The sequence below is a fragment of the Heteronotia binoei genome, chromosome 9 (assembly GCF_032191835.1).
Source record: "Heteronotia binoei isolate CCM8104 ecotype False Entrance Well chromosome 9, APGP_CSIRO_Hbin_v1, whole genome shotgun sequence".
NCBI lineage: Eukaryota > Metazoa > Chordata > Lepidosauria > Squamata > Gekkonidae > Heteronotia > Heteronotia binoei.
In genome coordinates this window covers 3025919-3048254 of record NC_083231.1, presented here as the reverse complement: position 1 = coordinate 3048254, position 22336 = coordinate 3025919, and the positions used below count along the sequence as shown (strand labels likewise).

The 22336-nt window shown below is 46.6% G+C and overlaps 1 protein-coding gene across 1 annotated transcript in view; it reads right to left on the bottom strand.

Moving 5' to 3' along the window:
* The window catches only part of HGFAC (HGF activator), a 59489-nt gene that overhangs the window by 10128 nt on the left and 27025 nt on the right, over nt 1-22336 (bottom strand). The window contains exons 6-11 of the mRNA XM_060247263.1: nt 15266-15388; nt 12695-12826; nt 7472-7582; nt 4332-4506; nt 2888-2973; nt 2511-2751 (exon numbers count right to left, since the gene is read on the bottom strand). Coding sequence (XP_060103246.1) covers nt 2511-2751; nt 2888-2973; nt 4332-4506; nt 7472-7582; nt 12695-12826; nt 15266-15388 — 868 coding nt within the window. The remainder of the gene's footprint in view (nt 1-2510; nt 2752-2887; nt 2974-4331; nt 4507-7471; nt 7583-12694; nt 12827-15265; nt 15389-22336) is intronic.

Genomic DNA, 22336 nt, shown 5'->3' with positions numbered 1-22336 from the left:
CCATGAGTGCAAATTTCCTCCCTCCTCCAGTTCAGGGGTCTTGGGAAAAGCCTGCCCAGGCCTTTTGTGTGGCCCCTTGTGTCAGCCTAGCAGGAGTGTGTGCATGGAGGTCTATTGGTGTGCATTTCCACAGTGCACAGAACATCAGGAAAGCGAACCAGGTGTTCAGTAAGGTGGTTCTCTTGCCTGGGCAAGATGGGAGGCTGAGAAGACGGGCTGACCACTTGGGCCACAAACAGGCATGGCTCATCCCAGAACCTTCAGGGGCAGCTCTTTGCCCACGGGCCAATCATCAGGCTAGTGCAAAGCAGCAGCAGCAGCAATAGTTGTAGGTGCTCAGAAATTACCCGGGGTCCTTCTATACATTACAAAGACTCTGGGTGTGTTGGAGAATAACACAAGGACTTTGTATGGCCTGTGCAGTGGGAGTTTTGTGCCTCCCAGACAAACACCAGCCCTTTCCTCCTGGGGGAAACAGCTAGACCCTCCCTTGCTTTCCTCTCGCTCTCATGTCCTCAAACCACCCCCTAGAGCCACTTTGGGCTGCATTGTAAAAAAATCATGCTACTTCCATGGCTGCTGCTACGCAAGTGTCACACAGTGAGCCAGTAGCAGCTCTTTGGGGTGGTTTAAGGGGGCAGCTAAAGCTGCTTCTCCATGCATACTGTGGTTGCAAACAGAAAAAAGCCTGTGTGTACATCGCAGAGGCATAAAACTTCCATTGAGTGTCAATAACAAAGTTGTCATCTGTTCCACAACAAACACCAGGACTTTGAGCCATTACTGTAGCCAAGGTGTGCAGTCCTGAGAGAACAGCTACGGCAAGAATATCCGCAGACCTCTAACGCACACCTTTAGACTGGCTGGTTTGGTGAGTGAACTTGAGGCTGGCTTGCAAGGACTCAAGAATGATCTCCAAGTTCCTGCAATGACAGCAGCAACAGCAGCACAAAGCGGCAGCTAGGGACATTATGGTGGTGACTACCAAGGCTGGGCTGGGGGGCGGCTGGGGGTTCCAGGCATGACTCAGCCTGGGCACTCTCCAGCCACAAGACAGCCTGCTGTGGCAGTGCAGCTATGAACACGTCCTGCATGGTGGCAACTGGTCATTCCAAAAGGGCAGCCGGCAGGCACCAACACAGGTGCCACTGTCGACGCCCAGCACAGGCTGAGTGGCCTGGATCCGGGAGACCTGCCTTCCTTTGCTACGAAGGGTGCACTGTCTCTGCTTATCTACCTCACGAGGTCATTGTGAAGATAAAATGGGGAGAAACTGGTCTGCATTGCTTGAGAGAAATGGCAGGATACAAATGGAGCAGATCAGTGCCTGCAGCTCCACAGAGTGATGCAGGGGCTGGCCATTATCAGCCATTGCGCAGCATTTGCACCATCCTTGTTTTGCATAACCTTCGCTTCCATCTGGCAGACACTGATGTACCTTCGGCTTGCAAGACCAGCATCAGTGCAGCATAGTCTGTATCAGACCTCCAGGAACTGACCCTGTTGATAGTAGCTAGTCCCATCCCTCTTCTGCCTCCACCACATCCCTGCTCTTACCCCCTTCAGGGCCACCAAAGATGCACAAATTACATCACTCTTTCAATGCTTAAAAGAAAAGGTAAAGGTAGTCCCCTGTGCATGCACCTGTCGATTTTGACTCTGGGGTGACGTTGCTTTCACAACATTTTCATGGCAGACTTTTTTTAAATGGGGTGGTTGCCATTGCCTTCCCCAGTCATCTACACTTTCGCCACAGCAAGCTGGGTACCTATTTTACCAACCTCGGAAGGCTGAGTCAACCTGGAGCCAGCTACCTGAACCAGCTTCCACTGGGATCAAACTCAGGTTGTGAGCAGAGGGCTCTGACTGCAGTACTGCAGCTTTACCACTCTGCACCACAGGGCTCTTCTTGCAATGTTTGCTGACCTAAAATTTGGAACAGAACAAGGTTGGAGTCCAGAATGCACACAAAAGTTTATACTGTGAATAAACATCTGTTGGTCTTCATGGTGCCCCTGGACTCAAGCTCTGTTCTTTTGCTTCAGACCATCACAGCTGCCCGCCTGGATCTATCTGAAGAAGTGTGCCTGCACACAAAAGCTTCTACCCAGAATTAAACTTGGTTGGTCTTGAAGGTGCCTGAGTGGATCAAGCCTTGTTTTGCTGCTTCAGACCAACACAGCTGGATTGAAACTTAGGGATAGTTCAGACCCTGCCCGAAGAAGCCGATTTTAACGCCATGCCATTTCTACCCTTGTGTTTATGTGTACAATGAAAGGTGCGGGACGGAGCCCCTTCTCCAGGACTTCAGAGTGCTCAGGGCTGGCAGCGGTATCTGCAGGGCATTCTGCACATGCTCCTCTACATTAATCCTGGACACACACTCTGGCTGTAGCCGAGGCTATCTAAACAACAGGGACCCACCTGCCCTCCATCTTCTCTCCCAGGGTCAGGAAACAATTGCTTGATTCAAGGGCCCCTGCAGGGAGTTCTGCAAAAGGTGGCTTTACCTGTTAGCGAAGCAATGCGCGGATGTCACGACCCAACAAGCACGGATAAGGCTGCCGGCACAGAAATTGTTTTCCATATATATGGCAGCCAGCCAAGGGTGGGATCCTGGCAGCGCAGCAGAGCCGCCAATAACCCGCGGGCGAGCAAAACTCCGCTTCTTATGTTTTCTCCCACACGACCTTCTGACAACAGCAAAGTCTTCAGAGATTTCTGGGTTGGGCATCATTCTTCTTCTGCTGGCTAAGTGAAGAACAGATCTAGTTCATCCTCTGAATCTGGCTTTTCCCCCCTTATAGACATGAAAATGTACCCAAAGTGCCATGAGACTGTAGCAGGCACTGTCCAAATGGAACCCCCTGAACAAAAAGTTACCTACCGCATAACGTGACATTGCAGTGACCCCAAGACACAGTGTTACCATGTAGTACGTAGCACCAAGGCTTCACGTCATCATCCGGATTCCTATTGCGTTTGAAAGAGGAGGGAATCATGGCCTCACAACATCTGGATTTTGTTTCCTCTTCTCCACCCCTTTTTAGTTTGTCACAAGCCAAATTCCAGTGCCTACTTTATCAGCACCATATCTTTCCAGGCTGCTACTGAAACCAGCCAAGTATCTGCCTAGAAAGTGCACACGTGTAAATACAGACCATTTACTGAGATCACCGATCACAGACAAATAATACCCAAAGTCACTAGAGTGGATTTCTCACAGTTATTCCCATGCTAAAGCTGAGATAGAGAGATCTGTGGCAGAGAGACGGAGGCATGGCTATGGAGGGAATCAGGAATCGTTTTATCAGCAGTTTGTCAGGTGGGGCAAAGGAAACATTGTGAGACTACAGAATGAAGTTTGAGTCTAGTAGACCTTTAAGACCAACAAACTTTAATTCTGGGTAAAAGTTTTCATGTGCACATGCACACAAAAGCTTATACCCAGAATTAAAGTTGGTTGGTTTTAAAGGTGCCTCCAAATTTTGTTCTGTTGCTTCAGACCTACACAACAACCCACCTGAACCTATCTTAATTGTGAGACAATGCACATTAGCATAGGAGTGGAGAAAATGAATGAGTCTATCAGCAAATACATAAAGGATTGGACATTTAAAAAGGGACCATCCACACTAACAAGGACCTGCCCACGCTGAAAACCACATTGCTGATTTTAATGTTTTGATTGTTATTTTTAAGAGCTCGTCAGAGCTCATAACTGGGTGATTTCCCTAGCTTGCATGTGAGAATCCCATTAGCATCTGATGACATTTCCAAAAGGGGTTAGTCTAGGCTTGCCAGTCCCCAGGTCTGGACAGGGGATCCCCTGGTTTTTCAGGCTCCTCCTTGCTGCCAGTCAACTGGCTGGTGGGGGAAGCCCCACCCCAATAGCCATCATGTGCCTTCAAGCATCCACAAGTTTGGAAGAGGCTTACAACTGTTTGTGTTTCTGAATATGTGTGCGCCTTTAAATTTCAGCAAGAGGAAAGCTGCAGGGGGGCGGGGTGAGCAGATAGAGCCATGTTGCTCTCAGTCCCTCTGTTTGGAGGAAAACTCCACCCCCTGGGCTATTCTTTCATGTTCCTATTAGTCTGAAGAATTTGGTTGAAATTTGAATTTGGTTACATTCAGTCCCATACAAAAGTGTATGCTTGCAAACTGGGTTTATTTTGACAGCTTTGCGAGAGAGTGTGTGTGTGTTTACTTTCATTTAATGGAAGTGCAACTACTGGGGGGGTGAGGGAATGAAGATTGTATTCAGAGGAGACTCCAGAGGGAATCTCTGCCTGGGAGAGGCTGTGAAGGCTCTTGACCAGCCCTTTCTTTACCTGCAGTATGAGTGTGACCCCAATCCCAGTTGCACAGGGTTTTCAACGGTGTCTGAATGGAGCTCTTGGTAAAACAAGTCTGAATTCCACGGCAGACAATGGCCTCCAGAAGCAGTCATCTTCATTACACCCCTGTAATTTGTTGCATTCCCACGATAGCACTGTTGGCTAGGAGCTGGATCAAAGGAAGATGAAAGGGAACTCAGAGAATCTGGCTGCTGATCACCCTGTCCACACTATTGAGGCCCTGCCAGCATCAGAGGAGGGCCATGGCCCCCTGCATCCCTCCTTCAGAGATCCCTCTGGAGAATTCAGAGTGGGAGGTGCTTTCATGCCACTGCACACTCAGCAAATCCTGAGAATAACACAGGTGTCCTGATCTCAAAATCTCTCTTTTCTCTTGCAGAGATTCTTGACTTCATTCATTGTTTCCTCCCACTTTTTAACAACGTACAGATTCCATTTTTTAAATGTAGTTCTGTTGCACTTTTGCTGGGCTTTGCTCCAAGAAAGCTCCAGTTTCCAAGTGCGTAACCTTTCTTTCAAACCCCATAAGGATTTTATTTATTTATTTATTTATTTATTTATTTATTTATTTATTTATTTATCTGGGATTTATATCCCGCCCTTCCCACCGAGTGGCTCAGGGCGGCTTACAACATATATAAAACTAACATAAAAATATAAAATTACACTTTAAAATTAACATTTCATAATATATAATTAAAATCAAACATTTGTTATAACTATACATCATTAAAACAGACAGCGGTCGTGCAGCTACACTCTATTCAGCTTCAGATACAAATTCAGTATACAGTATACAGTATTCAGTAGTCGGTATACAGGGCCGTTAGTTGTGGGCCAGCCGGAAGAGGACTGTCTTACAGGCCCTGCGGAATTGGGTGAGATCCCGCAGGGCCCTTACCTCCTCCGGCAGCTGGTTCCACCAAAATGGAGCCATTACAGAGAAGGCCCGGTCCCTTGTGATCTTCAAGCGGGCTTCCTTTGGCCCGGGGACAACCAAAAGATTTTGAGATCCCGATCTCAGTGCTCTCTGGGGAACATGCGGGGAGAGACGGTCCCTCAGGTAGGCAGGTCCTAGACCATATAGGGCTTTAAAGGTAATAACCAGCACCGTGTACCGAACTCGGTAGGATATTGGCAGCCAGTGCAGCGCCCGAAGTCCCGGCTGAATGTGCTCCCACCTTGGGAGCCCCAATAACAACTGGGCAGCGGCGTTCTGCACCAGCTGCAATTTCCGGGTTCGACACAGGGGCAGCCCCATGTAGAGGGCATTGCAGTAGTCCAGCCTCGAGGTGACCGTAGCATGGATCACCGTTGCTAGATCGTCGCGTTCCAGGAAGGGAGCCAGCTGTCTAGCCCGCCTAAGATGGAAGAATGCGGACTTGGCAGTGGCTGCTATCTGGGCCTCCATAGTTAAGGAAGGCTCCAGAAGTACCCCCAGGCTCCTGACCCTGTGCGCCGCCATCAGCGGCGCACCGTCAAAAACCGGAAGGGGTATTTTCCCCCCCCGGGCCACGACGGCCCAAGCAAAGGACCTCTGTCTTCGCTGGGTTTAGCCTCAGCCCACTCTGTCTGAGCCACCCAGCCACAGCCTGTAGCGCCCGGTCCAGATTTTGTGGGGCAGAGACCGGCCGGCCGTCCATAAGCAGATAAAGCTGGGTGTCATCAGCATACTGGTGACAACCCAGCCCATACCTTGGGGCAATCTGGGCGAGGGGACGCATGTAGATGTTAAATAACATTGGGGAAAGAAACGCACCCTGAGGCACCCCGCAATCAAGCGAGTGCCTCCGGGACAGCTCATCCCCAATTGCGACCCTCTGTCCCCGACCTTCAAGGAAAGAGGAAAGCCATTGCAAGGCCAACCCCTGAATCCCCCCGTCGGCGAGGCGGCGGGCAAGTAACTGATGGTCGACCGTATCGAACGCTGCCGATAGGTCCAACAACATCAGTACCGCCGAGCCGCCCCGATCCAGATGCCGTTGCAGGTCATCTACTAAGGCGACCAGCACCGTCTCCATCCCATGGCCCGGGCGAAAGCTGGACTGAAGAGGATCAAGGACGGAAGCGTCATCCAGGAGGGTCTGTAACTGCATCGCCACTGCCCTCTCAATAAGTTTGCCCAAATAGGGCAAATTCGAAACTGGCCGATAGTGAGCCAATTGGGCCAGATCTAGAGATGTTTTTTTTAAGAGGGGGTGGACCACCGCTTCTTTAAGCTGTGTTGGAAATTGCCCTTCCACGAGGGATCTATTTATGATATCCCGTACAGGATATCTAAGCTCTCTCTGGCAAGATTTAATAAGCCAGGAGGGGCACGGGTCCAATTTACAAGTTGTTGGGCGTGCAGATAAGCGGATCCTGTCAACATCCTCCAAACTGAGAGGGCTGAAACAATCCAGAACATGATCCGAAGACAGGCCCGGAGCCTCGGTTTCACTAACTGCCTCCAATGTGGCAGGGAGGTCAAGGCGGAGCGACGCGATCTTGTCCGCAAAAAAGCCTCACAGCCAATCTCCAATTCCTTATAATTTAGTCCTGAGGCAGTGTTGTTTCAGGAGAATGACATCTTAATAAATACAGGAATGTATTTGTAGTAACAAGAAACACTTGCTGATTGGCTGCTTTCTCTGGGAGGCATCCCTCTGCCAGCCTCCCTTCCTTAGATTGCTTTCAGACCAACATGGCTCCCCTCCCAGATTATTAGCTGTTGGTCTTCAAGTTGCCACTGGAACTAATAATTCATAAGAGTATAAAAAGCCCCAAACATTTGGCTTTTTCAGCCTGAGTGGGAAATGCGCTGTGATTACTGTGTCAGACTAGAATCCGAGACAACAAGGTTCATAGAATCATAGAGTTGGAAGGGACCTCCAGAATCATCTAGTCCAACCCCCTGCACATTCCCTCTCATAATGTGCCTAAGTTCACAGAATCATCATTGCTGTCAGATGGCCATCTAGCCTCTGCTTGAAAACCTCCAAAGAAGGAGAGCCTGCCACCTCCCGAAGAAGCCTGGTCCACTGAGGAACAAGAAGACTGGAGACCCAGTTCAGGCTTGATGTGATTGGGTTCTTGCAGCTCCCAATGTGTGGAATGAAACCGTATCTACTCACCAATATTGCAGTTTCTTCCCATAAAGGGTTTTTGACACCCGCAGACGGTTTCCCCCGTGGAGATAATCTTCCTGCAGAGACTGCTGTGGAGGCAAGGGTTGGTGGTGCAACCTGGACGAGCAAACGCAAAACCCAAAGCAAAACCCACTAAGGCCACAAGTGTTTCTGGGAGCAACATTCTGCATGGATGGTTGAGCCTCTGAGCACTGAGCCTGTTGCTAACCCTGCAGTTCTTTCACTCAATCCCTTTGCCCTTTGGGAAGTCTTAGCAAGCTTCCTCTTCTTCCCACTGAGGACCAGTCCCCAAGATTAGCCTTCTGAAGCGGGAGGATCCTGGACTGCAACCAAGGCCATATTTTTGCAATGGACAAAACCAGAACTATTTCCATTGAAGCCACGCTACCTCCAACCCCCCCTCCTTTCTCCCAAAGGCTGCTGCTTCAAAATAAGATTCTGGCGCTGCCCTCATCCCCCCCAGGCAGAATCAGGCAATGGGCACAGAACTGTATAGGCAAATCCTGGCTGCTTCTACAATGTTGTTTTGCTTCACCCAAATTCCCAAACTCGAGCAGTCTTGCCCTTTATTCATTTTTGACCTTTAAACTTCTCAGCAGAACACATGAAACTGCCCTATGCTGGATCAGACCTAGAGGTCCCTCAGAGCCAGTGCTGTCCACTCACACTGGCTGCGGCTCTGCAGGGTCTCAGGCCGAAAAGGGTCTTCCACATCTCCTATTGCCTGCTCCTTTTTAACCAGAGATGGCAGGGCTTGAACCTGGGGCCTTCTGCATATCAAACAGATGCTCTTCCATTGAGCCACAAACTTTCTCCTTTGCTGCAATCTTTACCTTAGGGGGAGGGATGGTGGCTCAGTGGCAGAGCATCTGCTTGGTAAGCAGAAGGTCTCAGGTTCAATCCCCGGCATCTCCAACTCAAAAGGGTCCAGGCAAGTAAGTGTGAAAAACCTCAGCTTGAGACCCTGGAGAGCCGTTGCCAGTCTGAGTAGACAATACTGATTTCGATGGACCCAGGGTCTGATTGAGTCTAAGGCAGCTTCATATGTTCATATTTTACCTAAACCTGCTTCACTGCAATCTTTGCCAACAACAGCAATGACATAAGATTGTAGTCAAAGTGGGTGTGTGCTCTGCGTGGATAGAAAGACGCAGTTCTTTTAACCACATGGGAACCGTTTTATAGCCACCAGTCTCTTGCCATTCCCACGCTCGGTGCCATTGGAAGGTTTTTGTCAGCATAATAAAAAGTAGTTGCTATATTGCATTAGAACACTATAGAAATGTAGCAAGTAGCAACTATCCATTTTTAAAAGACAGCAAAAGGTTTCCCAGTGATATTTTTTTTGGGGGGGGGGGGGTGACTACAAGGGGACAAATGAGGAAAGTGTGGAGGGGAATCTCCTATGGAGGCGTTTGCAGTGGTGATGAGTGGAGAAACCTCTCTGTGTTGCAGCAGCCCCTCTTCCAAGCAGGGCTCAGAAACAGCAGCAGAAGGCAGGTGTGGAAAGTCTGGATCCAACCCTCCCTCCCTCCCTTTCACACACACAGGACATAGAATCAGAGCAAAAATATCGTATTGGATGATTTCTGCTTCCCTCACCAATAGGAATGAGCCGTGGGGGGATTCCCACAGGAGGGGCCAGAGATATATGGGGCTAGGTTGCCTCATGAACTTCTGGACACAACAGATCATTATGTCCGAGCCTGAGGACAGTTATTAACCATACAAAGCAAGAAATTACACTGAACAATACACCATCAACCAAGTACTCGTAATAGACATCTCTGTACTGCCCAATAAAGTGCAGATTTATTTTGTATTATTATTTTATATTATATAATATCACAAGTGATCCATGGCCAAAGACTCTAGGGGCTGTAAGTAAGTGTACATATACAATGTTCCAGGCTTTGGGAATCTCTTCCCTTAAGAAATTCAACAGCAATATTCAATTATGCAATCTCAGTTAAAGTCTCTGGGTGCGGTCACACGTACCATTAGTGACGACACAACTCCATCTGGCTGACAGATTAAATGTGTTCGTTCAGACATCCACATCTGGCAATCGAGCGTCATCCGGGCTCATCCAGGCTTGCTACGCCTGAATGGCGCATTAATTTGACAGCACAGAAAGTCCGGCCCTTTTTCAAAACAGCAGCACAAGATCGGCTTTTTCCTGTTTGGACAGCTCACGTGCGATACTGCCTCCCAACTTTTTCTTTAAAAAAAGCCCCAGCAGACATGCGCATTGCCAGATTATCCGGGAATCTGAGGTGACGCTTCTGTTTCTCCAATCAACACAGGATCGGAGGGGGGGGGGAACGTTATCCCACTATTTAGAACAGGAAAAAAAATCTCTTTTTTTCAATGTGGAGGATTTCTGGAAACTTTCCCCCCCCCTCCTCTGAAGTAACATTTGATTTCCCACCTCCAAACAGTTGGGCGCATGTTCAATGGACCCCCCCCCTCCCAGAAATCACCACGCTTTTAATGTGACGTGTGACCGCACCCTCTAAGTCACAAACAGAATTCAGCTTTGATTCTCAGATACATAGTACCAAATCAAATGTACAGTATATGCTCTTCAATCTCTGTTTTTGAAAGATTAATAGTGATTTGGACAAATTAGACTCCTGTCCTTTAAGACCCAGTAAGAACTTATCAAAAGAGGACTTTAAAGCAATAGACAGTTTGGTTAAGGACAGTAACATCTCCATTAAATCAGCCGACAAAGGAGGTGGCATAGTGATTCTAAACACACACTATTGTGTACTAATGGTTGAAAAATTATTGTACAATTCAGAACATTATAGAATAATCAAGCATGATCCAACAAATACAAAGACTAATCAGAATTAGTGTGACTGAAGCTTGACCTGAGCTATCTAGAAGACACAGTAGCAAGATTTCTTATGAAGCAACATACTCCTATTCCTATTTTCTATACTTTGCCCAAGATCCATAAGAAGGGGTTTTCCCCTCCAGGAAGACCCATTGTTTTGGTCATAGATTCCTCGTTGGCTCAGCTCATTGACTCATACTTGCAACCTTTTGTGACACAAGGTTGATCTTATCTGAGAGACACTAAACATCTGATCCAAATGATTGAAGGCTTAAGAATTCCCAGCCTGGTAACTCCTGATATTGCGGAACTTTCTACCAACATTCCCTTGCAAGAAGCCAGGTTTGTAGTGAAGGAGACACTGGATAGGAGATTGGATAAGAATTCACCTACCTATGTATTAATAAAATTCATAGATATAATATTTGGGGAGGAGATTCATTTTGGCAGCACCATTTTATTATCAGATTTCGGGGGTTACAACGGGCAGCCCGGGGGCACCCAGCATAGCCAACTTGTACATGGATGCCTTTGAAGCCACAGGTTTTGAATTGTGACACTAATCCCTTTATCCAAGACATTTGCTCTACAGGAGATACATAGATGACATGCAACTATTTTTTTTTTTAGATCCTAGAAAATTAGAAAAATTTTTGAATTGGCTGAACAGTCTACATTGCAACATCAAATTCAAAATGAAATGGAGTCAAACAGAAATGGATTTTTAGATACTGTGATAGTCAAGAACGACTCAAGTGAACTATATGCAAAATAATTTTCTAAACCTACAGACCAGAACTCTCTGCTTTTCTACAGGTCATTCCACCCTAGTCACATCCATATAACTTGTTTGTTTGTTTGTTTGTTTTATTTACCTAAGGTTTATATGCTACCCACTCTGCAAGCAGGCCCTTTGGGCAGTTCCTCTCAAGAAGAGGACTTTTAAGTAGAAGCAGAGAAGTTGAGCACACAATAACACAGAACACACAAGAACACAACCAAGAACACAGCAGACTGGAATGGTCTGTGCTTTACAGTTTTGTCCTTTAGCCAACAATATAAAAAAATCAATCTCTAGTGTCCCATACTCTAGGCTGCTTAGATCCTCCCCCCCCCCCCCCCAAATTGACTTTAGAAATCCCAAAGATTTAAGAAATTTGTTAGTTAGGGCAGACATGAATAATAGTCTATATGTAGTGTAATAGTCTGTAATGTAATGTAATAGTCTGTAATTAAGTGGCACAGTAGGACAATTTGCATGTGGAAAATGTAAAACCTATTAACATATATGGGTCTTGAAAGATTTTGTTAATGGTGAAACTTTTAAACTCAAGCATGTGGCCAACTGTAACTCTTGGCAAATTGTATACATGGTTGTTTGTGTCAAAAAATGTATGTAGGAATGACCACAAGAACCCTGAGGGTGAGGATGTTAGAGCACAAATCAAGAAGTTTGCATAAAATTCCAGATGTACCAATGGCTTCACATTTCAGTGAGACTAATCATTCTGTTCAAGATTTTAAAGGGTGGTTTTTTTGTTATTTTCAAATATGAGCCCAAAGAATTTAGAAAAGAGGACATAGGCGCTAGGAACATAGCCACACACCCCTGAATGCAATTAACCCAGCTATGCAAGCTACATAGAACAGGCAACAGGAGAACCTGCAGTCAAGAACCTGCAGGCTGAGTCTGCATAAGAAGAACTTTATTTTATTTTATTGGATTTAGATCCCGCCATCTCACTGGGGAAAGTGCACAGTAGAATTTGATGGTGAAACTTTTAAACTCAAGCATGTGGCCAACTGTAACTCTTGGCAAATTGTATACGTGGTTGTTTGTTCGTGTCAAAAAATGTATGAAGGAATGACCACAAGAACCCTGAGGGTGAGGATGTTAGAGCACAAATCAAGAATTTTGCATAAAATTCCAGATGTACCAATGGCTTCACTTTGATTTACTTGAAGACATTTGGCAACTCTTTGACAGCAACTCTTTGTGAGCAAGTATCATTAAGCGTACATTGCCTTTGTGCATTTGATTTGTATTGTGCATCTGAGAATCATTGTTGAATTCTGTATGGGAGCTGACTCTCATGACTTAGAGACTGAGATTGCATAATTGAATATTGCTGTTGAATTTCTTAAGGAAGAGGTTCCCATAGCCTGAAGCATTGTATATGTACACTTACGGCGCCTTTGTCCATGGATTACTTGTGATATTATATAATACAAACTAACAATACAAAATAAATTTGCACTTTATTGGGCAGTACAGAGATGTCTGTTATGAGTACTTGGTTGATGGGGTATTGTTCAGTGTAATTTGTTGTAATTTGTTACCGAATACCTGTATTTATAGATACCTGTATGAGGGGTTGGCCAGCATTCGACTCGACTGTCTACACAAGTACATTCTTGCACGATCCCTTCATGGATCCTGGCCCAGTGTTCTCTGATCTCAAAATACTCATAGAGGTTTTCATCAAAACATTTTGCTACGTTTAGTAGAAAGGAAGAAAAATGTGGGGAAAAGAACAGTTAGCTATCGAGTATTTTGGCTCTCTTGTAAAAGGAAGGCATGGCAGGACAGTGACCCTTCCTGAGATGGTTCTTCCAACCTATAAAATGTCCTCATTACTGACTGACAGAGATCAGGTAAGGGTGTATTGTTCCATGCCACGGGGCCAGCAAAGACTGGATTCCCTACCATGAAGGGAAATGGCAGGCCAATTCTAGAGGCCAGGCAGTGCTCGGGTGAAACCCTCAAACCCACTCTGCTAACCAAGTCCTTGACCTCCCTTCCCATTGTTCCCCTTCAGGGGTGTAGTCCTAAAATTTTGGGTGGCAGGACATCGAGAAATCCTGTGGGGCAGGAGAGCCAGGGGGCGAGGGAGAGAGAGAGAGAAATAAGAAAGTTGGGAGCTGCCGACAGAAGGGCTCCCCCCGCCTGCAGTTCTCCTGACTCTCCTGGCTTCCTTGTCTACGTGAGTGGGGGGGGGGAAGGAATTTCCAACTCTCTCTCTTTTGCATTTTGCAATTTCATTTCTGCAGGGGTGGCTCCCATCCATGGGGGGGGGCATTGCCAATGGCAATGGGTTTGCTGTCCTTAAGCCCCACTGCTCCTGAGGAAAAGGAAGCCTCTCCACGGAGGGAAGCTGCTGCCATCAAGGGCAGGAGCCGACTCTGGTGCAGCGGAAGGAAGGCTCGTTTTCCGGGGCCAACAGCAGACCTCCCCCCCTGTCCTGGTCAAGCAGGAGCTATAGGTGTAAAGTATGCGGGGGGGGCTAGAGCCCCCCTCCGAATTTTCCCAGCAGGGGGTAAGCCCTGGCTGGGCAACCAACACAGGAGTTGGAGCTTCAAAGGCATGCATGGGGTGATAAAGGCTATGTGTTATTTTCCCTCTGAGCTGCAAATAACTTCACAACTTCAGCTCCTTAGAAATGCTAATAGAGCTTCTCCCACCAGAGGCTAGGTGTCAATATGCATATTAACCAGTGTTGGTAAGCTCTAATTGTGTAAATCAATATATTGGCAGACCTGAGTGTGCTCTCGCAGCACACATGAGAAAAGTACTATTTTTTTCATCCAGCCAGCCGATCTAGAGTGTTGAAGGACTCTTAATATTATCAAAGATTTCAGGTTTTCACGGCTGGTAACATCATTAGGGTTTGTAGAATCTTTCGGGATCAAGTGCCGTGTTCTACTGGAGAAAGTTTTCCTTCCAGACGTTTCGTTCTCAGCTGCGGAGAACCTCCTCAGTGGCGTTGCAGCCGGAGCAGGCGCTCAGACCTTCTTGGCTGCTGTGCATTGAGTGGGGCCAGGGCTGCTGGAGAGCTGCTATTTCTAGGCTGGAGGGGGTGTGGTGAAAGGGCAATAGGTTTGTGGATGTCCCATTGTTTGGTGGGGCTTCCTGGAAGGGTAGTGATAAGGAAACTGGCTGTTGAATGTGACCATTGTTCTATGTTGATTGCTGGGAGGGTTGGAAGGGGTTTGAAGATAAGGAAGATGGTTGTTGACTGTGCTGATTGTTCTGTGAAATTTGCTGGCTGAGAACGAAATGTCTGGAAGGAAAACTTTCTCCAGTAGAACACGGCACTTGATCCTGAAAGATTCTACAAACCCTAACTCTTAATATTGTAAGATAATAACTAAAAGTATTGATATCCAGCACATATCAATCTTTAGAAGTTTGGTGTCTGTTGGAAAATAAAGCCTGGCTGGATACACCAGGCTCTCTTTGGTGGATTCAAAATACTTGCTTGATTCCAAATTACATTTTGGGGGGAAGTGAGATTGAGTGTGGGGGGGGGGGGACATGAAGATCAGAGGCCTTTAAGAACAAAATTTGAGGCCAGTGGCGCCTTTAAGAACCAACCAAGTTTTATTCTGGGCATCAGCTTTTGTGTGCATGTACAGTTTCATTTAGATTGCACACACACTTATTTTATCTGACGTGAGCCTATTTTTTGCTATTAATCATTGATCTTATTTATTGTTTTGCTGCTGTTGGTTTTATGATGTGAGCCATCCTGCCCCACCCCCACACCCCCACCCCCGGCAGGAGCATCACTTTGGCTGATTTCGCACTGACCTTTTACTGGCGCGACCACCCTCCTCACGCCGGCGGATCTGCAGGGATTTCGCACCAGAAGCGCCGGCACAGCCAAAAGAGCCGGCAACTTCCGTCGCGAAACCCGCTCAAACGGAAACCGCCAAGAAGCAGGAAAACGTTTGAGCGGGTTTCGCGACGGAAGTAGCCGGCTCTTTTGGCTGCGCCGGTGCTTCTGGTGCAGATCCCTGCAGATCCGCCGGCGTGAGGAGGGTGGTCGCGCCAGTAAAAGGTCAGTGCGAAAACGCCCACTGTGTCAGTGAGGCATAAAAGCGCTTTGCCTTCCCGGCCGCCACAGGCTGAACTCAGTCAAAATAGCACTTACCCACTTCACAGGTTTCCCCTGCAAATCCTTCAGGGCACGAGCAATGGGAAGAACATGGATCAAGCGCAGTGAAACAGGTTCCTCCATTTCTGCAAGGAGAACTTCCACAAGGATCCAGACAACCTGCATGGCAAATTGCTTTTGCAACTACTGTCAGAGCCCACCTTGGCCTGAAAAGGCACCCTGAGCAGGCGGCAGCAGCTGAAGGCAGGATGCGAGGCAGAAGAAGCTGCACTGCAGGCAGCCATGCTGCGCTGCTCATATGAGAGACAGACAGAGAGGAGTTGCTTCTTTATCTGTGTGTGCCACTCCCACAAGAGTCTCCAGTTGCCAGTCTCCAATTCGGTGGCAATTACCACTGACCTAAGACTATAGTTCCCCTGGAGAAAACAGCAGCTCCAAGAGCGACTTTGGTGTGGTGGTTAAGGGCACAGACTCTCATCAAGGAGAACTGGGCTTGAAGCCCCTCTTCTTCACATGCACCTGCTGGAGTGACCTTGGGTCAGCCACAAGTTCTCTCAAAGCTGTTCTGCTCAACAGCAGTTCTCAGAGAGCTCTCTCAGTCCCACCTGCCTCACAGGGTGGCTGTTGTGGGGAGGGGAAGGGAAAGGAGATTGGAAGACGCTCTGAGACTCCTTCAGGTAGTGAAGGGCAGGGTATGAATCCAACCTCCTCCTCCTCCTCCTCTTCTTCCTCTTCCTCTTCTGGTGAGCTCTCCTGTGCTCCCTCCCCCCCTCAAACCCTGCTGTCCCCAGGATCCATCCCCCAATCATCAGGCATTCCCCATCCTGGAGCTGGCCACCCTAAAGAGATGGTGATGGTGAGGAGGAGGAGGAGGACAATGGCAGCAACAACTTCAACTTTTCCAGATCTGTGACCCACCATTAACCTCCAGGCAGCAGAACACAACTTACTGAGCTGCAAGCACATGACATTACTGTCATGTGACAGGAAAGGGGGAGTCAATTATAGTGCAGCTAACCCTGGTTTGGGCGATCCCTGGAGATTTGGTGGGTGGAGCCTGGGGAGGAATGGAGCTCAGGAGGAATGTGAGCCCACACAGCCCACCCTCCAAAGCAGCCATTTTCCTCCTGTGACCTGGAGATCAGTTGCGGTTCCAGGAGATCTCCAAGCCCAAGCCGGAGACCAGGAGGACCACGGTCAACTGTCACAGATCTCCCACTCCCTCCCCTTTCAGAGCAATACAGGATTTGCAAGATTATGGCCGTTTTCGCACTCACATTTTACTGGCGCCACGACCATCCTGACGCCGGCGAATCTGCATGGCTTTCGCACCAGAAGCTCCGGCGCTCCCAGAAGCGCCGGCTACTTCCGTCGCTAAGCCAGCGCAAACGGAAATCGCAAAGATGCAGGAAAACGTTTGCGCTGGCTTAGCGACGGAAAGCGCCGGCGCTTCTGGGAGCGCCGGCGCTTCTGTTGCGAAATCCATGCAGATTCGCCGGCGTCAGGAGGGTCGTGGCGCCAGTAAAACGTGAGTGCGAAAACACCCTATATGCCCAAGTAGGCTTCTTGAAGCACTCTCCAAACTCTGAAGATTATAATAAAAACCAGGAGACCTTCTAAACATTCCTGAGATGACATCTGTGAAGGGCTTTCAAAAGCTTGAGAGTGCTCGCTGCTTTAGAACTGGATTTAAGTTGTGCTGCCTCTCCCTCCCACCCACAAAAGAGCTGATATAATTGAGTGAATTATCTTTTCCAACGAAGGGCAATTACAGCATTTATGAAGTCTTCGGTGTATAAGAGAAGACATTTGCAAATTCAGTCAGTCAAACACCAAACGTCACCAAAGCGTACTTGAGGGAATTTGCTTCATCTTCTGTGCTGTGTAAACAGTGAGAGAATTCTACAGGCCTTCTTTCCTGCACCCCACCCCTCTCACATCTGTTCATGGGTTTCATCCCCTGCTAGCTGGGCACAAGCCCTCCTAGCCTTATAATTATACTGCAGGGCATGGGGCTGCAGTGGTTAGAATGGCAGAAAAGCTTCACATTAACTACTTATAGGGTTGCCAGCAATGTTCCCTCTCAGCTGCAGAGTCCTGTGAGCAAAAATTCTACTTTGTGAGCTGCTGGCATTAAAGTTGTGAGCTCCTGCATCAATTAGTGTGCTCTGGGGTCATCCTTCCTCAGCTAAGACAAAAATGTGGAGCTGGAGGCTAAAAATCGGTGAGCTATCTCACGCTAACGCAGCTTGGAGGAAATACTGGTTGCCAGGTGCCCCTGGGGGAGGACAGGGGTGTAGGGGCATCAAGATCCAGGTTGAGAGACTTCTGAAGATGTAACGCCATAGGGTCCACCCTCCAAAGCAGCCATTTTCTTCAGGGGAGCTGGAAGTGAGCTGCAACCCAGGGATCTCACATGGTCCCACATGGAAGCTGGCATTCCTAACCACAGATAATAACATATAGTAACATCAATATAGCCAGGGTGGTGTAGCGGTTAAGAGTGCAGACTCTGATCTGGGAGAACCAGTTTGGATTCCCCACTCCTCCATATGCACCTGCGGGGTGACCTTGGGTCAGCCACAGTTCTCCCAGAGTGTTTTCTCAAGAGCAGTTTTTATCAGAGCTCTCTCAGCCCCACCTCCCTCACAGGGTGTCTGTAGTAGGGAGGGGAAGAGAAGGAGATCTTAAGTCGCTCCAAGACTCCTTCTGATAAAGAAAGGTGGGGTATAAAAACCAACTCTTCTTCTTCTATATCAGGGGTGGGGAACCTCTGTCCTGAGGGCCATATGCAGCCCTCGAGGTCACTTGATGTGGCCCTCAAGGATTGCTGGGCCGAACTGAGCCATGTGGCAGCCTCTCTGGGGCCTGGCTGGCCAGCAAGGATCATGGGGCCCAGCTGCACTGTGCAGCAGCCTCCCCAGGACCAGGCAGGGATCACAGGGCCCAAATGTACTGTGCGGCAGCCTCCTGGGGGCCTGGCTGGCTGGCCAGAATTGCTGCAAGGCCTGGAAAAGGGGTCACAGTTCAGTTTGCACTTGATTATCCCAGATGGTGTGGCCTAATACGCTAATGAGTGTGTGACCTAATATGCTAATATTAGGGGATGTGGTCTAATATGCTATTGAGTTCCTGCTGGTTTTTTTCTACAAAAAAGCCCTCTACCTATGCATTTGCCTAGGGCAGTGGGCCATTTGTGTGTGTGTGTGTGTGCCAGATTAGGCTCTCCCCACATGACTTCAAATAGAAAAACAATTATTTGCATTAATTTTGCTGGCCTGAATCATTCTCCCTTGGTGGAGCACTGTTTTTTAAGTTGACAATTTTTATGGCCCGTGAATGATGTTATAAATATCCATATGGCCCTTGGCAGAAAAAAGGTTCTAGATTATTGACCATCAGAAACAGAAATCTCCACAAGATGGAGCTATTTACTTCACAACAGTCATGATGTTATAAGCTGCTATTTTCACATAAACTTTGAATCATAACATATGACAAAGTAAGATTTTTTTTCCTTTGGAAGTACATTTAGATCTCATTATGTTTGTTGAGAAATAATACCACTGGTAGCTTTTAGTGGCATGACTGGGACGACCCTCGGATGGGTTGAGGGTGGGAGTGGGATGGGAGGCGGCTGCACTCATTTGGTCACTTTTTTTTGTTCGCCCGCTTTCCATCCCTGTGCAGGCTCAAAATGCCGGTCTGGACCCAGCCTAGGACAGCCAACCTTGCAGGGTTACATCCCAGACTAACAACCTCTCTGGCTCTCCCCCCACGCAGCAGGAGCAACAGAGTTGTGGACCCCTGAGGAGGCAGCAAAACACCAGACTGGCAGCCTTGTTCCAGCTACTGAGCCACAGCACTGCCCAAGCACCCACAATGCTTTGCAGGAGTGGAGCTCAGTCAAGCTCTGGCCAGACGAAGCCCAGGGACAGGTAAGGCTTCTTGCTCTAAAGAGTATCAAAGGCCTGGGCTAAGCAGACAGCCTAACTGGGTCAAGCAGTTAATATCTAAAGTTTGTTTCTGCGCTATCTGTGGGCCTGAACCCAGCCCCCAGCTTCTGAGACTACGCACCCCCCCCCCCCCGGCCTCCGTGCTCTTTAGCAGGACCGGATCTACATGATTTTTGAGGGGGGGCAAAATAAAAAAATGGCACCCCCTTATGGGCCATTCTATTTTATGGCCCCATAGAATACAATGGGCTCCATACCCAATTTGGCGCCCCCCCCTCCATCAGCGCCTGGGGCAAGCACCCCCCCCCCCGATCCGGCCCTGCTCTTTAGAAGATGGGGCCTGGTCTCCAGCTAGTGGGGCAGCTCCTCTGACTGCTTCAAGCCCTCCCGACTGGAGCGGGAACACTTTCTCATGCCAGTCTGCTGGTGTCCTGTGGACTCTTGGGGATCTTCTCCTAAGGCAAGGAGTGTCCCTGAAGCTATAATGAGATGTATTTGAAGGATGCTCTAGAAAAAGAACATCACTTGTAGCTCTCTCTGAGTGTCCTGTGCTATCACTCTCCCTCCTCCATTTCCACCAGTCTCAATCCCAAATGTCATGTCCTGTTCAGGCATTACAGTTTTGGTGACCCAACTGCAGGTAAGAGGAGACGGCACTATGCACAGTCCTCTCGATACACCTGGTTGCCATTTTATGTGACTAGGACAATGTGTGCATTTTCCAGCTGTGGCACACATAATTGGAAACAAAAATATTGTGGGTACATGTTTGTTTGTTTAATTTATTTTAGTAAATTTCTATTCCGCAGGGCTCAGGGCAGAGCACAACACATAACAAAACAATAAAATACAATAAAATGAATATTCTACCAAGAATAATGTCTTTGTTTCAAACTATTCCGATGGTGAAAGACAGTAAACAATTTAATAGATGGCAAAGAAACATTTCAGAGTTTGTGTGGGCGGGGAAGAAACCAGGAATTAAAATGAAAATTTTAACAGATGCAAAAGAGAGAGGCGGATTTCAATTACCAGACTTAAAATTATATCATGAAGCAGTTTGCTTAGTATGGATAAAAGAATGGGTAATGTTGTTAAACAAAAAACTCTTAGCGTTGGAAGGTCATGGAAATAAATTTGGCTGGCACGCTTATATGTATTATGGGGGGAAAAAGATAGATGGCTTTTTCTCTCACCATTATATAAGAAACAGCTTGCTAAATACATGGATGAAATATAAGAAATATGGAGATGAGAGAAAACAGTTATGGATAGTGCCAGCCGAAGTGATAAAAATAACAGCTGAGACGGGTGAAGAAAAGTGGTTGTCATATAATCAACTATTAAAAATACAAAGTGGCAAAATAGAATTGAAAACTGCTGAAGAGTTGAATAATAAATATGATTGGTTTCAAATGCAACAAATAAAGAGCTTGGTGGAGAATGACATTAAAACTGAAGGAATAAGAAAAGAGCAAACAGAAATGGAAAAAGTTCTGCTTGGAGACAATGAAAAATTAATTTCAAAATTATATAAATTACTTTTAAAATGGTCTATGGAAAATGAAGTAGTGAAATCTCAAATGATTGAGTGGGCAATTAATGTAAATAAAGAAATACAGATGGAAACTTGGGAATATTTGGGGAAGAACTCTATGAAGCTTTCGACGTATCATCGTATTAAAGAGAACTGTCTTAAAATGATGTATAGATGGTATATGACTCCTAAGAAATTGGCAAAGATGAATAATAAGATGCCAGACAGATGTTGGAAATGTAAAAAACATGAAGGTTCTTTCTACAATATGTGGTGGACTTGTGAAAGAGCAAAAAAGTATTGGCAGATGATTCAACAAGAAATTTCTAGGATCTTGGGCTATGAATTTAAGAAAGTTGCAGAGACTTTTCTGTTGGGATTACAAATGGAAAAATTTTCAAAAGAAGATAGAACTATAATTTGGTACTTGCTTTCAGCTGCTAGGACATTATATGCGCAGTTGTGGAAGCAAGAAAAAATACCAGAGAAATGGGATTGGATTGTAAAAGTTATGACATGGAGTGAAATGGACAAATTAACAAGAATTTTAAGAGACTATGATTTAGAAGTTTTTAAGATGGAGTGGAAAAAGTTCAGAAGATATGTAGAAAAAGAGTGGAAAATAAAAGGACATTGGACAATTTTTGATAATGATTAAGTCTTAGAAAAAAGAAGAATATTAATTTTTTCTTTATTAGTTAAGGGTACCTTTAAACATTAGTACTTTAAGTAAATAACACCAACAGGGGTCAAGTAACAGGGGGAGGGGTGGGTAGAAAGTAATATATGGGATAGATAAAAGAAGTTATTAATGATGCAAGAAATATAATTTGTTACCATATGTTACCAAATAAAATTGTTTTAATCATAAAACAATAAAACACAATAAAAACATTTTGTAAACAGACAACTCAACAGCACTCAGGTGACCATGACGTCACACATTGCCCAGCCCGGCCGTCTCACATAATGATACCTCATAGGGATGGCAGTTTTTATTCCAATATGTTCACATGTATTGATGATAGGAAGCACACACGTTTTCTTATTCTCATAACATGTTGAGCTTGTGTATCGGGAGAGCCTGGACCTTGTGCTCTCCCATTACAAAAGCTCAGAGCACCAAAATCATAAGACCTGAAGAGGACTTTAGCAGCGCTTCATTCATGGGAATTAGATTGTCCTGATGAATTCTACCAGTGATTTCAATTATACAAGCATGATTAACATCCTGTGTCTTGGAGCAGTGATGTGCAAATGCTGGATTCCTGTGCAGTTGGCACTTCTGCGCTAGAGTTCCCTCGCTAAGAGACGCGAACATTTTTGTGTATTTCTTTATACCCTGCTTTTCTCCTTGTGGTGATCCAAAATGGCTTCCACCATCTCTCTGTCTGCTTTATCAACACAAGCGTCCTTGTCAAGCTCTTTGGAAGAAGCTAAAATCACTTTCATTGTTTTCTGCTAAAGATCACTTTAATTGTCATTGCCTCTGCTTTGTATTCCGTGCACTTTTTGCCTTTTCTAAACAACATTGTTTGCATATTTACTTTACATAAATAAATGAAATGTTTACCAGTGTCATCTAAGACTGAAGACCCAGAACCCGAGGAACAG